Source organism: Callithrix jacchus, chromosome 2, assembly GCF_049354715.1.
Source record: "Callithrix jacchus isolate 240 chromosome 2, calJac240_pri, whole genome shotgun sequence".
NCBI lineage: Eukaryota > Metazoa > Chordata > Mammalia > Primates > Cebidae > Callithrix > Callithrix jacchus.
In genome coordinates this window covers 53,131,311-53,147,127 of record NC_133503.1, presented here as the reverse complement: position 1 = coordinate 53,147,127, position 15,817 = coordinate 53,131,311, and the positions used below count along the sequence as shown (strand labels likewise).

At 54.3% G+C, this 15,817-nt stretch overlaps 1 protein-coding gene across 1 annotated transcript in view; it reads left to right on the top strand.

The window, feature by feature from the left end:
• The window catches only part of LOC118151618 (sorting nexin-8-like), a 35,594-nt gene extending 22,401 nt beyond the window's left edge, over nucleotides 1-13,193 (top strand). The window contains 9 exon segments of the mRNA XM_078365971.1: nucleotides 338-418; nucleotides 3,536-3,643; nucleotides 3,646-3,701; nucleotides 4,984-5,116; nucleotides 10,455-10,523; nucleotides 10,743-10,892; nucleotides 11,210-11,359; nucleotides 13,037-13,108; nucleotides 13,110-13,193. Coding sequence (XP_078222097.1) covers nucleotides 338-418; nucleotides 3,536-3,643; nucleotides 3,646-3,701; nucleotides 4,984-5,116; nucleotides 10,455-10,523; nucleotides 10,743-10,892; nucleotides 11,210-11,359; nucleotides 13,037-13,108; nucleotides 13,110-13,142 — 852 coding nt within the window. The 3' untranslated portion in view covers nucleotides 13,143-13,193.
• The last annotated feature ends 2,624 nt before the right edge of the window (nucleotides 13,194-15,817 follow it).

Here is a 15,817-nt window from a genome sequence, read left to right as displayed (position 1 = left end):
CTACTGCCCCCAGTCTGTGGATACAGAGGCCGTGCCTCTGCAGAGTTGCCCCCAGGTCTGCGGATGGAGGGCCGTGCCTCTGACTCTCCCTTAGATGTCTTTCTCACTGAACAGGACAGCCTGGCTTGCTCCTGCAACCAAGCCAGGCTGTCCTGTTCAGTGAGAAAGACATCTAAGGGAGAGTCAAGAGACTGCAGCATCCTAAAGTCAAAGCTAACACACGGAAATATATTTCTCCTAAGGAAGGATGACACCCTGCTCCACGGTGACCTTCGCCTCACATCAGCTTTCTTGTTGCTGGTAGAAGAGGGTGAAGTTTTCTCTTTTCCTTTTGCAGGATGTGCAGAACAAGTTAAAGGAATCAGCACAGTGTGTTGGGGACGAATTCATGAACTGTAAGCTGGCTACCAGGGCCAAGGTATTTTTCTAACTTCATCAGAGAAACAATAGTTTTAACTCTTCATATTGATTTTGCCTCCTCTGCATGGCAGGGATTGTGCTGCGATCCCTTGCATGGTTTTCTCATTGTTTTTTTTTTTGGACAAAGTATTGCTCTGTTGCTGAGGCTGGAGTGTAGTGGCATGATTCCGGCTCACTGCAACCTCTGCCTCCTGGATTCAAGCAATTCTCATGCCTCAGCCTCCTTAGAAATTGAGATTACAGACATGCACCACCACACCTGGTTCATTTTTGTATTTTTACTAGAGTCAGGGTTTCACCATGTTGGCCAGGCTGGTCTCGAACTCCTGACCTCATGTAATCCACCTGCCTCAGCCTCCCAAAGTGATGGGATCACAGGTATGAACCAACGTGCATGGCCAGTTTCCTCATTTAACCCTTGTTTCAGCTGCCCTGACACAGCTGGGAGGCCTGTTTTATGAATGGACAAATAGGCTCAGCAAGGCTGTCGTTGGCCGAGGTCCTGAGCTTGTAAGTGGCAGGGCCAGGATTCGGCCGAGCTCTGACCTCAGGCCCTCCAGGCACCTTGTGCCCTCTGCTCCTGTCTGTGACTCAGATGGACGGATGCTTGTGTCACCATCTTTTCAGATTTCAGGGAATTCATTGTTGCATTTGTTTATTATTAAATGTTTAAAATCTGGTCTTTTTCCAGAAAGGATTAAGGTAGCTATTTGGTAGTTTTTTTTTGTTTTTGATTTTTTCTGTTTCCTTTTCTTTTGAGATCGAGTTTTGCTCTTGTTGCCCAGGCTGGAGACGCATTCTTCATCTCCCAGATTCAAGCGATTCTCCTGTTTCAGCCTCCTGAGTGGCTGGGATTATAGGTGACAGCCACTGCACCCCATCTGATTTTTATTTCTTAAACCTCTTCTTCAGGCCAGCGCAGTGGCTTATGCCTGTAATCCAAGCACTTTGGAAGGCTGAGACAGTCGGATCATTTGAGGTCGGGAGTTTGAGACCAGCCTGGCCAACATGGCAAAACCCCATCTCTAATAAAAATACCAAAAAAAAAATATATATATAGCCAGATGTGGTGGCAGGCAGCTGTCATCCCAGCTACTTGGGAGACTGAGGCAAGAAGATCGCTTGAACCCAGGAAACGGAGGCTGCAGTGAGCCGAGGTCCTGCCACTGTACTCTAGCCTGGGCAACAGAGTGAGACTTGGTTTCATAAAACAACACAACATGACACAAAACAAAAAACACAAAAAAATCTGCTTCTTGATGCAAAAATAAAAAAATCTGTTTTATATTATTCTGTTTTTTTGAGACAAGATCTTGCTCCATCCCCCAGGCTATATTGCAGTGGTGCAATCCTGGCTTATTGCAGCCATGATCTCCTGGGTTCAAGCGATTCTCCCACCTCAGCCTCCCAGAGTAGCTGGGATGACAGGTGTGCTCCACAACACTTGGCTAATTTGTTTTTGGTGTAGATGGAGTCTCACTGTGTTGCCCAGGCTGGTCTCAGACTCTTGGCCTCAAGCAATCCTCCTGGCATGGCCCCCCAAAGTACTGGAATTAGAGTCATGAGCCACCATGCCTGGCCGAAACTTTTCCCTTCATTTCACTCTCTGAGCTTTCTGTTTTCTGAACACTGATGGTATCAAAGCTTATAAAAAGTCCTTGGGAATAAATGAGGCAAACAAGAGGCCTTCCCCCCCATGTGGAGAGTCTTTCAAGAATTTGTTTGTTGTGTTTTTTTCTTTTTCTTTCTTTTTTTTTTTTAAAGACAGGGTTTCACCATGTCTTTAAAAGGTCAGGTTGGTCTTGAACTCCCAACCTCAGGTGATCTGCCCGCCTTGGCCTCCAAAGTGCTTGGATTACAGGCATGAACCACCATGCCTGGCCTGTTTGTTGTATTTAATATGAAGATTTTTATTTGTTTTTTTTTTTCTGGAGACAGGGTCCCCAGGCTGGAGTGCAGTGTTGTGATCATGGCTCCTTGCAGCCTGGACCTCCTGGGCTCAAGTGATCCTCCTGCCTCAGTCCTCTATAAGTGCCTGGGACCACAGGTGCTCTACTGCACCTGGTTAATTTTTTAATTTTTTTGTAGAGATGGGGTCTCGCTATGTTGCTGAGGCTATTCTTAAACTCCCAGGCTCAAGCAATCCTCCTGCCTCAGTCTCCCAAAGTGCTGGGGTACAGGCATGAGTCACTACATCCAGATAAAGATTATTATTTTTTTTTTTAATTTTTTTTGAGATGGAGTTTTGCTCTGTTGGCCAGGCTGGAGTACAATGGCATGATCTTGGCTCACTGTAACCTCTGCCTCCTGGGTTCAAATGATTCTTCTGCTTCAGCCTTCTGAGTAGCTGGGATTACAGGTGCGTGCCACCACACCCAGCTAATTTTTATATTTTTAGTAGAGTCAGGGTTTCACCATGTTGATCAGGCTGGTCTCAAACTCCTGACCTCATGATCTGCCTGCCTCGGCCTTTCAAAGTGCTGGGATTACAGGCATGAGGCACTGCACCTGGCTCCAAAGATAATTATTTGAGTGTTTGTTTGTTTTCCAAGACAGAGTCTCGCTTGTTGCCCAGGCTGGAGTGCAGTGGTGCAATCTTAGTTCACTGCAACCTCCGCCTCCCGGGTTCAAGCAATTCTCCTGCCTTAGCGTCCCAAGTAGCTGAGATAACAGGTGCCTACCGCCACAACCAGCTAATTTTTGTATTTTTAGTAGAAATGGGGTTTCACCATATTGGCCAGGCTGGTCTTGAACTCCTGACCTCAGGTGATCCACCTGCCTCGACCTTTCAAAGTGTTGGGATTAACAGGCGTGAGCCACCATGCCCGGACATTTGAGTGTTTTTTGATAGGACCTCCAGTGTGATGACATTTCAGTGGACTCTGTGGTCTTTTGTCTTTGTATTTGCGGCATGCAGGTGATGATGGTTTTTGTTTCTTGTTTGGACATGCAGAGTGATCCCTGCACTGATCCCTGCAGGAGTGGGGCTCCTGGGGTGGCTCATGGACCTGCTGGGTCTCCTGTGGCTTAGCTTTTGAGAGGTCGACTGCTGCCATCTGACAGGTGCTCCACAGCAGGTAACACACAGTATCTCTCCCTCTTCTCATCATGTCAGGACTTCCTCCCAGCTGACATCCAAGCTCAGTTTGCCATCAGCCGGGAGCTGATCCGGAACATCTACAACAGCTTTCACAAGCTTCAGGACAGGGCTGAGCGGATTGCGTCGCGTCGAGGGCCATTGACAACGCGGCAGGTCTTCTCATATTTGGGAAGGAGCTAAGGCAGGTGACCTTTCAGCTTCTGCAGGGACAGGCGCGGTGGGACGGAAGTTCACGCTGGTGAAGGGCTTGGGCAGAAAATGTGTTTACCGTAATAACTAGCATCCTGACCTGTTTCACTCCAGAAGGGGCACAAAGTAGGTCAGGCACACGGGGGTCATATTTGGAAGAAACGAGGGAGAATTTCGGCCCAGAAATGCAGATTCCTGAGCACACGTAAATGTCGACCAGTTTCTTTTTTTTTTTTTAGACAGTTTCACTCTTGTTGCCCAGTCTGGAGTGCGATGGCACAGTCTCCACTCACTGCAACCTCTGTCTCCTGGGTTCAAGTGATTCTCCTGCTTCAGCCTTCCGAGTAGCTGGGGTTACAGGTGTGCACCACCAAGCCCAGCTAATTTTGTATTTTTAGTAGAGATGGGGTTTCTCCATGTTGGTCAGGTTGGTCTCAAACTCCTGACCTCAGGTGATTGCCCACCTTAGCCTTCTAAAATGTTGGGATTACAGGCGTGAGCCTCCGCGCCTGGTCTAATGCTCACCAGTTTCTAGTGTGGTACTTTTCCCACTGTTAGGATGAGACTTTAAAAGAGATCCCAGGCCAGGTGTGGTGGCTCATGCTTGTAATCCCAGCACTTTGGGAGGCTAAAGTGAGTGGATTACTTGAGGTCAGGAGTTTGACACCAGCCTGACCAACATGGTGAAACCTCTCTGCTAAAAAAATACAAAACTAGCTGGGCATGGTGGTGTACACCTGTAATCCTAGCTACTCGGGAGGCTGAGGCAGGAGAATTACTTAAATCTGGGAGGTGGAGGTTGCAGTGAGACAGAATTGAGCTGTTACACTCCAGCCTGGGCAACAAGAGCAAAACTTCATCTCAAAAAAATAAATAAACAGAAAAGATCCCTTTGACTTGGGGAAGAACAGACCAGGGACTGGCAGTGCTTCCTTTGCTTGAGGGTCAGGGAGACCCCATCCAGGACTCTGCTCCCCTGAGCAATGCCCCTAACCTGTGCACACACGTCACTTGGGGGCTGGTCAGGAAGAAGGGACGCAGCAGGGCCTGGGGTACAGCCCCGAGGCCATCCTTTCTCCCAGGTTCCCAGGGTTCCCGCAGGCTTCTCTTTGAGCAGCAGGGGCCTCAGAGGGCGGGGTGGTGGGGGGCACACAGGTTGCTGTGGAGGGTGCACTGTTGAGAGCTGCACGTCCGTTGCAGGCGATGCCAGACTCAACCACAGGGTGAGCTCCAGGTCCTCGAGTATCTCCTCTCCTGTGTGCTTGCTCCCTCAGTGCCATAGGGTCTGACACGACCTTGCTGCCCTCCTGGGCCGCTCTGAACAGCAGCACGTGGGGGTCCCTGAAGTGGGCTCTGAAAGGCCTGTCTGTGGAATTCGCGCTGCCCGAAGACAAGGCTGCACAACAGGTGAATGGATCGGTCGTCCCAGGCACCTGCTCCAGAGAGCACTCTCGGCCCTGGCATCGGGGACTGCTGCCTCCTCAGATGGGCTTCACAGTTCGTTTTTTTTTTTTTTTCTTTTGAGACAGAGTTTTGCTCTGGCACTGCCCAGACTGGAGTGCAGTGGCTTGATCTCGGCTCACTGAAACCTCTACCTCTTGGGTTCAAGCGATTTTCCTGCCTTAGCCTTCTGAGTAGCTGGGATTATAGGTGCCCACCACCACGCCCGAGTAATGTTTGTATTTTTAGTAGAGACGAGTTTTCACCATGATAGCCAGGCTGGTCTCAAACTCCTGACCTCAGGTGATCCAGCCGCCTCGACCTCCCAAAGCCCTGGGATTGCAGGCGTGAGCCACTGCGTCTGGCTAGCTTCGTAGTTCTGAGCCGAGTGAATGAGCAGCTGTGCCCTAGCTGGGAGCTGCCCATCCCAATCTGTTCCTGGTTGCTCCCTAGGAGTGTTTACACTTTTGAGAGGGGGTTTCCAGCGACAAAACAGATTGGGCTCTAGTCTTGAGTGTTGATTTTGCTGAGGTTGGAAGATAGACTGTTTTTGGAAAGATAATCTTGGATTTCCAGGCATACTTCTGGGTGGACCAGATAGTTACCACTTTGCTGTCTGAGTCCACCAGGATTTGGCACTGAGACTTAACTCATCAGAATAATCATGAAGCCCCAGCACCCAGGAGACTCCCGCCTCCCGCTCCACACACAACCTCAGGAAGTGCTTCTGCTGCATGGGCAGAAGCTGTTCTTAGAAATCCGCCAAGATCTTGGAGTCATTTGGGGTCAGTTTGAAGATAAGTGTTTACTGTCAAACTGAAAGGCTCATCTGGGGGATTTTATGTTAAAAAAGTGTTATGTGGCCGGGCATGGTGGCTCACACCTGTCATCCCAGTGCTTTGGGAGGCTGAGGCAGGAGGACTGCTTGAGCCCAGGAGTTTGAGACCAGCCTAGACAACAGAGCAAAATTTCATCTCTATAAAAAATTGCCTGAACCCGGGAGGCGGAGGTTGCGGTGAGCCGAGATCATGCCATTGCACTCCATCCTGGGTAGCAAGAGAGAAACTCCGTCTCAAAAAAAAAAAAAAAAAAAAAATTTTAAAAATTGGCTGGGCATGATGGCTCATGCCTGTAATCCCAGCACTTTGGGAGGCCAAGGCGGGCAGATCGCGAGGTTAGGAGATTGAGACTATCCTGGCCAATGTGGTGAAACCCCCACTCTACTAAAAATATTTTCAAAAATGTAGCTGGGCATGGTGGTGCATGCTTGTGGTCTCAGCTCTCGGGAGGCTAAGGCAGGAGAATTGCTTGAACCCGGGAGATGGAGATTGCAGCGAGCCGAAATCATGTCACTGCACTACAGCCTGGGCAACAGTGCGAGAATTTGTCTCAAAAATAAATAAATAAATTAGCCAGGGGTCATGGTACATGCCCGTAGTCCCAGCTACTCAAGCGGCTGAGGTGGGAGGATCACCTGAGTCCAGAAGGCAGAGGCTTCAGTGAGCCTTGGTGCCACTGCACTTCAGCATGGGTGATAGAGCAAGAGTCGGTCTCAAAAACAGAAAGCTTCCATAGGTGTGAAGGTGAGAGCTTGCTGCCTCGTTTCTGTTTCTTGGGAAAGTGGCCTCCAGGCTACTCATATTAGTTTGAAGTTAAGTGATCGGAGTGCCTGTGAGGTCAGTGCCCCCCAGTGAGCCCCAGAGCTCCTGAATGGCTTGGTGAGTTGTGAACCCACCTACTGTGGAGTTGGGGCTTTTCAAGTTGGAAACAGGGCACTCAGGTGCCCATGACATTTTTTGTGCTGAAGAGGAAATTTGATGTCTTTGCTGGTGTGGAAAGTCCTAGGTTTTCTTCCTCTTCCATCCCGGTGCCTGTGTGTTCCCTTTAGAAACGGAGGGAGGGCACTCTTGGTGTCTGTGGATTGGGGCTGGGTCCATGCCATCTCCAGGTCTGTGTGCCCACTCCCCCCAGGTGAAGAGGACTGAGAACGTGGGGCTGGGGGCTTGTCAGGATAGAGGCAGTGGAGCTCAGGTCTGCCTGCCCTTGCATTGTGTGTCTGTGTCGTGACTGTGCTCAAACCACTTTGGTCTCTGGGGCTCAGTTTCTCCATCAATTAAATACAAGGGGGTTGAACTCGATTATTAAAAGAGCTATGTCTTTTTTTTTTGAGACAAAATCTCGCTCTGTCCCCCAGGCTGGAGTACAGTAGTGGGATCTTGGCTCACTGCAACCTCTGCCACCTGGGTTCAAGCACTTCTCCTGCCTCAGCCTCCCCAGTAGCTGGGATTACAGGTATGCACCACCACGCCTGGCTAATTTTTGTATTTTTGGTAGAGATGGGGTTTCACCATGTTGCCCAGGCTGGTCTCGAACTCCTGACCCCAAGTGATCTGCCTGCCTCAGCCTCCCAAAGTGCTGGGCATACAGGCACGAGCCCCTGAGCCCGGCCAAAAGAGCTGTTTCTTTAACCTGCTGACCCTTTCCTCCAAGCAAAACGTAAAAGCCGTTGCTGTCACAGGGACCCAGACCCTTACCACAGCCCACTTCCTCTGCAGCAGGTGGCGACCAGCAGAGTGCCCAGATAGCCCCTGGGCTCTGTAGAGCACAGAATGAACATACTCATGAAGTGATTCCCAGAGTTTTTTACTGATTTAGCCCTGGATGATGCTGCATTTCCATCTCGAAGAGGGAGAGAAGGTTCAGGCTTCTGGTGTGGTAGGAGTTTTTGGTTTGAGGTTTTGCCCAGCTCTGTGACTGACATTTCATGAGTTCTGTTTTGGGTCTGTGATGTCTGGAGAAGTGCTGTTTCCTGAATATCTCTCACTGTCCTCAGTTGTAGTAAAATTGAGCTTTTACATGAAATAAACCTCAAGGCCTTTAATTTGATACAGCAAAAGTTCCACCTCACCCTTGCTGTAGTCAGAGACAGCGAAGACTGTTTTTCCTAATTCTGCTTGTATTTACACTAGTTTTATTCTCCCCAGACCTCTTAGGAGCTGTAGGAAGCCATATCCCAGCAAGACACATGAGACTGGTCTGTGTTTTCCATGGTGATGGGGCCTTTGTCTTGGTTAACGGCACATGCAGTGATGGTTTAGGGCACATTTGTCCAACCAGCACTTTGGGAGACCAGGGTGGGTGGATCACCTGAGGTCAGGAGTTCAAGACCAGCCTGGCCAACATGGTGAAACCCCATCTCTACCAAAAATACAAAAATTAGCCAGGTGTGGTGGCATGCGCCTGTAATCCCAGCTACTCAGGAAGTTGAGGCAGGAGAATTGCTTGACCCAGGGAGGCGGAGGTTGCAGTGAACTCAGATCGTGCCACTGCACTCCAGCCTAGGTGACAGAGTGAGACTCTGTCTCAAAACAAACAAAAATCTGTAAACTTTCTAAAAACATTATGAGATTTATGCACAGACCTTTTTTCTTTTTTTTCTTCTTTTTTAAAGCTCATCAGCTATCATTCATGTTAGTGTATTTTATGTGTGGCCCCAGACAATTCTTCCAGTGTGGCCCAGGGAAGCCAAAACATTAGACACCCCTGGTTTAGGGTTTTGTGCAGCACTAAACCACAGACGGAACTTGGTGGCAAATGACACGAGCAGGGGGACCCCCGAGCTCCTCTTCTTCTGCTGGGTCAGGGGATACGCCTCCATTTTCCTGAGCCCCTGCCTGGGCAGGTGGGAGCTGGGCATCTGTGGTCAGCTGGCATTTTCCCTCTAGAGTGTTAAAAATTCTTAGCACATTTCTTCTCCTGGCACATTTTACTGGCTGGAATCCCAGCTGCTGTAGGTGTGGGCTTGGTGGCCGGGGAGCCTCCTTGTTCAGTTGGCCTGAAGTCTGGAGGGTGGAAAGGGCATCTTAGGGTGCCCTGGGGTGCAGCAGAGCCTGGGCAGCATCCCTGGCTCCCATTCCAGCTCTATGTCCCACAAAACTCCTTCCAGTCACTTGTGTCTGTGCTGTCTCTTGCTGAGCTTGACGTGTGGTTTGTGTTGTGAGCTTTTCACCCCCTGCTGCGGGTGGAGCCCGAGGGATTGTGGAGGGAGCCTCATGTCCCTGAGGTGCTCAGTGAGCTGTGCCGGAGCCCTTCAGGGCCGGGGTATGACTAAAGGCGTCAGTGTCAGGGGTTTCCCCAGGATCCCTGCCATCGGGCTGGCTTCATTGTCGTTGTGGCTGGGGGTCTGTGGTGGGCTGCACAGGTCAGGGGTGGACGAGCTGCCCCTTCTGCTGCCATCCCCAGCCCCCTGCTGTCTCCAGAGCTTGGATGCTCCCCTCAGTGGCAGCCAGAGCCCAGGGCTTTGGGCTGATCCTTCATACTGCAGGTGCCTCTGACCGTGGGGTCAGGCTGTGTGTGCTGTGGCCTGGCCTGTGCCCCCACCGAGAGCTGCTACCAGTGTGAGCGGAGCAGCGGAGGCAATCTCTGCGTGGGGTTTGGCCCGTGGGGGCTGCCCCGTGTCCCCAGGTGCTGTGGGACTCTAGGGGCTGATCATCCCTCTGCCATGATGGGGCCCCTGTTCCACTACAGGGTTGCCTGCCATTTGCTGTGCATTCACTGCCCTGTTGGGCTGTGTTTGTGGCTGTGCTGCCCGCACAAAACCATGTGTGAGGCCAAAGAGGAGCCTGTGCCCACCGCCATCCCTGCCGTCCAGTGTGATGCTTCTGTGTGCAGCCCCAGGCAGCCGCCTCCCTTCCTGGCTCCTCATCCCAGGCATCATACGCCTCTGCTGGCCTCTCCGTTGTGGTTTCACAGCACGTCCTTCCTGCAGCTGCTGTCCCTCCTACCCTGCACCCCTTCCTAGGCCTGCATTTCTCTTTCTTTTGCTGATGTGGAGATGATGGCCTCATTCTCCTCCGTATCCGTCCCGGGCGTGCCTGTTTTCAACACAGCTCACAGCGTCAGATGGGGGAGCTCAGGTTTTCTGCGGTGCTTGATGGAGCCGCCGAGGATTGCGGGGTCCGGGGTGCCTGGCTCTCCCAGCATGTGTGTCGGGAGAGACACCGGCTCTTTGAAGCCCAGAGGAAGGCTGGACAGTCTGATCAGCAGGATTCTGGGCAGCTATCCTGCTGGATTGCAGTCCTTGTGCCCATCAAGACTGCTGGGCTCAGAGGTGTCTCCGCCTGGTCTTGTGTGGGCCGGTGGGGAAGGGAGCCCCCTGTAGACCTGGCTGGTGGTCCTGGGGAGTCCCTCTGACTCTGGGAGGAAGGAACCTGCCCAGGCCAGGCTTGGGTCTGAGTTCCTGGGCAGGGTTCGTGGTCCTGTGTGTGTCCTCGTGGGTAAGCTCCCTCTCCCCCTCACCTTCTAGGGTAAGCAGGCGGAGAATGACGTGGTGGAGAAGCTGAACCTCTTCTTGGATCTGCTGCAGTCATATAAGGTGAGTCTTGGCTGCTCCTTGGTTGGGGGCAGAGCTTTTGAGAATGATCTTAGGAGCTTTCAAGGGTGTAATTCCTGGGGGATGGGAGGAGCTGAGAAGCCAGGGCTGCAGCGGGAGATGGGACCTTCCGTCTCTCGGGTGTGCCTCCCTCAGCTGGCTCTGCAGGGCCCTGGTGCGGGCTTCAGGAGCCAAGGCCGAATGCCTCCCCTGGCCCTGCAGGACCTGTGTGAGTGGCACGAGAAGGGTGTGCTGCACAAGCACCAGCGGGCCTTGCACAAATACAGCCTGATGAAGAGGCAGATGATGAGCGCTGCCGTGCAGAACTGCGAGCCGGAGTCCGTGGAGCAGCTGGAGTCCCGCATTGTGGAGGTGGGTGGCTGGATGGCTAGGCACGCCTTTGGGAGCCTTTCCCCTCGCAGCCTTGGTGGGCCCTGGACCTGTCCCGGTGGGCTTTCCTGGGTTGGCCCCAGGCATCTGGAACAGAGCTGGGGGTACAATGAAGTCTGGGAGCTGCCCCGGGTACCCAGAGTGACGTGGCTCCCTCTTACCTTGCCACCTTCCAAATGCCTGGTGAAGGCTGAAGGAGGAGGGGCCACCCTGGCTCAGGGAGCACGCTGGTGTTCAGGCCTTGATGCTCCTCCAGCTTCTGGCTGGGCCAGTTGTGAAGTTGGCTGTTGAATTTGCAGCAGGAGAATGCGATTCAGACCATGGAGCTGCGGAACTACTTCTCCCTGTACTGCCTGCACCAGGAGACACAGCTCATCCACGTCTACCTGCCCCTCACCTCCCATATCCTCCGTGCCTTCGTGAACTCCCAGATCCAAGGGCACAAGGAGGTGAGTCCCCCTTTGCTCAGGATGCTGTCTTGGCCACGGCCTTCCTTCTTCCCTGACGCCCTTCCCTCAAGCCTGGCAGCGCGGTGGCCGGCCACCCTTGAGAGGTTCTTTAGTGGAGTTGGGGTCCACCTGGAACATGGTGCTCACCCAGATCTTCTAGTCTCCTTTGTAGCCAAAGTCAGAATCATGAGGGTGTCCCTGTGATTTCTGGGGGCGGAGGGAGGAACAGACAGGGACAGTTTGCCTTCTGGAGGGATTTGAGAAGTCAGAGGTAAAGCCCGCAGAGCTCCCACACCCTGTGACTGAGATAAGGTTCTGAGTGCTTGGGAGCGCTGTAGGAGGGGTGTTTTTCCAAAGAGCACTAGCCAGCTTTCTCCAGATGGTGCTTCCTTCAGCCTTTGAGAAGAAATGCTCTCGCAGTACTGAGACAGGCCCCCCAAAGTGCTGGGATTACAGGTGTGAGCCACTGCGCCTGGTTGAGATTGTTATATTAAGTAGCTGCAAGCAGGTTTGAAGCCGTGGTCTGTGGCATGTGTTGAATGGTGCCGAGTGTCTGGGATGGCCATAAGGTTTCACGCTCTCCCTGGGAGGTGCTTGGTGCCTTGGGTGCCGTCTGGCAGTTTGGGAATGGCAGGCCGGAGGTGGCAGTGGTGGGGCTGGAGAGGCGGAGACAGCTGCCCTTAGGAGCATCACTGCGAGATGGCCAGGGTCTCAGGGGACCAGGTTGGGCTTGGACATCTCAGTGGCTGGGTGTGTCCTCAGTGAAGTAACATGAGCAACAGGTGGGGCCCTGTCCTGCCTGGGGCATGATGCTGTCACCCCAGTCCTACCAGTTCCATTATTGTGGTGATGAGGAGTTCCTAGTCCTGTGATCCTGAGATGAGTGTGCTGTGCTCCAGTGACTCAGCCTCCCCTGCAGGCCCCCAGGGCTGCGCCCTGCCCGTCTCTGGCCACCTAAGCCCCTGCACGGCAGGTCTTGTCCTGACCCCTGCCTTGCTGCCACACCCTCCCCCTCACGTCCACAGTATCCGTTCATTGCCCTGGTTCCAAAAGTGTTGGTGAGTGGGGCCACCGTTTGCATTCCGGTTTGTGTGTTACTGATTTGGTGGATGTGGTCTTTGTGTTTTTGGTTTGCTTTTTTGTTTTGAGACGGAGTCTTGCTCTGTCGCCCAGCCTGGAGTGTAGTGGTGTCACTGCAGCCTCAACCTCCCGAGTAGTTGGGACCACAGGCATGCACCACCACACCCGGCCAAGATTTCTGATTTTTTTGTGGAGACTGGGTGTCCCTCTGTGGCCCAGGCTGGCCTTGGTGTTTGACCTGCCAAAGCTTCCATGAAGCCAGTGCCTACACGGTAGCTAGAGCACGTACTGGCAATGACCTGACAGTAACGCTTCTCGTGATTTCACGGCAGGCAGCTTTGCGGCCCTTGGTCCTGGGTGCAGGGTCTGAGGCAAGGGCATCTGTGACCACAGGTCACATGAGGCCACTGGTCCACTCCTCATTTGGACTTCCTCTGTGCAGGATGGGCAGCACTGGCTCTGTTGGAGGTTTGAGGAGCTGACGCACCCACATGCCCCTCTGTCCCTGTCACTGGCAGGGGAAGGAGGGATGGGAAGGAGTTGGGATTAAAGCTGGGGCCCCCCTGCTGACCTTGTTCTCTTCGTGTTCCCTTTCAGATGAGCAAGGTGTGGAACGACCTGAGACCCAAGCTCACACAGCGCCCTGACTCCACTGCGCTTCCCGCTGCAGTCCCCACCAGAGGATGGCCTGTGTCCTCACTAGCGCGAGGCTAAGGCAGTGCTCCCTGCGGCCACACTAAAACCTCTTTCCAAACAGTGTGTCCCGTGTAATTCCCTTTGGACGGCAGCTCCCCTTCCCGCCAGTGCTGCAGCTGGAGCAGATGCACTCAGTCCGCAGGCCGGGAGGGCACCCATGGACCACAGGGAAGCTGTGCCACACTGTCCTCCACCCCGTGGCCTGCTAGCCTGGTGGAGAGGGGTGGTGGGGTTCCTCCTGACACCCAGAGCCATGGGGGAAGGCAGGGATCTCTCATGTCACAGAGATTGTGCCTGGGGGAGCATGGGGGCGGGGCCCCCAGATGCTGGAACAGTCAGGAGGGGCGGCCTCGTGGTGCTGGTCAGTGGAGGAGAGAGGAAGGGCAGGGCCACCCTGCAGCCAGGCACGGGACTGGCCATGGACAGCAAGGGGACAGCCAGTGAGCTGATGGTATGGACGCTCTCATGGCTCTTTGTGGTGGCAAGGCCAGGAGGGCTGGCCATCGGGCATGGGGCGTGCACTGTGAATTTTCTAGGGGACTTGCTGCAGTAAATACCAGGAGCTCTGGTCTGGGATTGGCCTCCAGGATCCAGTGGTCCCATGTCCCCCTGCTCACTCCATGACTCCATGTGTGCCCTGTGCCCACATCATAACCCTGTGTGTGCCTCTGGTCTCAGGCCTGGAAGACAAAGGCGTGACGGAGAGCTAGGTCTCTGAGAGTGGGCGCTACAATGGTTCTGTTCCTGTCCCCTGGACTCCCTTCATTTCTGGTGGCCAGTATTGGGGACTTCACCGTGTGGCACTGAGGCTGGATGGGCTGGCAGAGGACAGGTGGGGGGCATGGGGGATGTGTTCCCTTCCAGCTGGGGCTTTAGAGGAGGGATAGCCCCCTTTTAGATGGATTTCCTTCTCTGAGGCAACTAGAGTCTCCCCTCAGCCTCCCGCCATGCACTTGCCGGCCCAGCCACCCGCACACAGAGGGGACCGTTCCCTTCTCTGGATTAAGAAGCCATTCTCCTGAGGTCTGTGGGGCTGGAATGTCTGCCCTAGGCCTGGGTCTGCTCCTGCCCCAAACCCCTTTTGCGGAAGGCACATGGAACTTGGGGGGGTCTCCCAGACCCCTGTGCTTCTCCAGAGCCTGAGGCCCTCCCTGTGGGGAGAGGTGCTGGAAGAGGATCCCGGGCGCCAGGGTTTCTGAGGTCCCTCCATTCTCCGGATGCTCTTTGGCCTCCGGGCGTTCCCTCCACTCACAGTTTGCTTCCCTTCTGCCTGCACCCATGGGGATCTCATGGCCCTAGGATGGAGAAGGAGACACCTGTTTGTGTCCATAAGCAGGTGGTCCACCATTGACTGTGAGCTGGCCAGAGGGAGTGGCTGCACCTTCTGGCCCTGTTGGCTATGCTGACAACATGGCTGTGGGGCTTGGACCCTGCCCTGCCCTGTGGGTTCTGCTGGTGCCTTCCTGCTGCAGGGTGGGCTGCTCCCTTCTAGCCAGAGGAGCAGAGGGCAGCGCTCCCTTTGGAGCCTGATGGGTGGGCTATCCTGTGAGTCCCTAGCCCAGCCAAGTCTTGGGTTGTGCTGCGAATCTGACCCCCTCTGCAGAGACAGATTCTCAGTTTCCATGAGTGGTGCTGTGACAGCTAAGCCATGCAGCGTGACCCTGTGTGGGCAGAAGGCTGCAAGGCCTCGCCGTCTGCTTGCACCTACCTGGGGCCTGTCCAGCTGCAGGACCATAGAGGCTGTGGGCAGAGTCGTGGTGGGCATCAGGCGCTGGGGCCTCGTGTCTCCAGGGTAGGCAAGGCATGTGCTCCCGATACAGCCCTCCAAGGAGAGAGCAAGACTCAAATGAGCATTTCTGAAGGAGCGTTCCTGGCAGGGACTCTGGGGTCAGTGAGTATGATAGGAGGCCACATGCCTGGCAGCGTCTCCCCGTGGTGGAAATTTCAGGACCAGGGTCTTAGGGTCCTTGTGTCCAGAGGCTGAGGATGGAGGTAGAAAGGAGGAGGGCAGGGGTGAGGATGAAGCAGAAAGGCAGGGGTGAGGAGAAATGGGAGGGTGGGGGTGAGTGGGAGACAGGAGGGGAGGCGTGGGGGGAGCAGGAGGGCAGGGGTGAGGGATCAGGAAGGCAGGAGTGAGGAGGGGAGCAGGAGGGCGGGGATGAGGAAGAAACAGGAGGGCAGGGTGAGGGGACAGGGCGGGGTGAGGAGGGTAGGGGTAGGGGGGAACAAGAGCAGGGGTGAGGAAGAATCTATAGGGCAGGGGTGATGGGGGATCAGTAGGGCCAGGATGAGGAGGGATCAGGAGGGCAGGAGTGAGTGGGGAGGAGGAGGGCAGGGGTGAGTGGGGAGCAGGAGGGCAGGGGTGAGGGGGAGCAGGAGGGCAGGGGGGAGGGGGGAGCGGGGGGGGAGCAGGAGGGCAAGGGGGGGGAGGTAGGGGTGAGGAGGGCAGCCTGTCTCCTATGTGTGACTGTGGCCGCTTCCTGCATGCCCTGACATTGGTTCTGTGGAGGGTTAGACACTGGCTTTGGAACACTTCCCTCCCTCCCTCCTTCTGCCACCCAGTGCCTTCTCAAGGGCAGTAGAAGGCTGCAAGGCAGGGGATGGCAGAGGCCACCTTCCTTCTTACAATTACTTCTTGGCCCTGGCCCTGGCCCTGTGCTGCCTTGGCAGGTACCCAGGCCT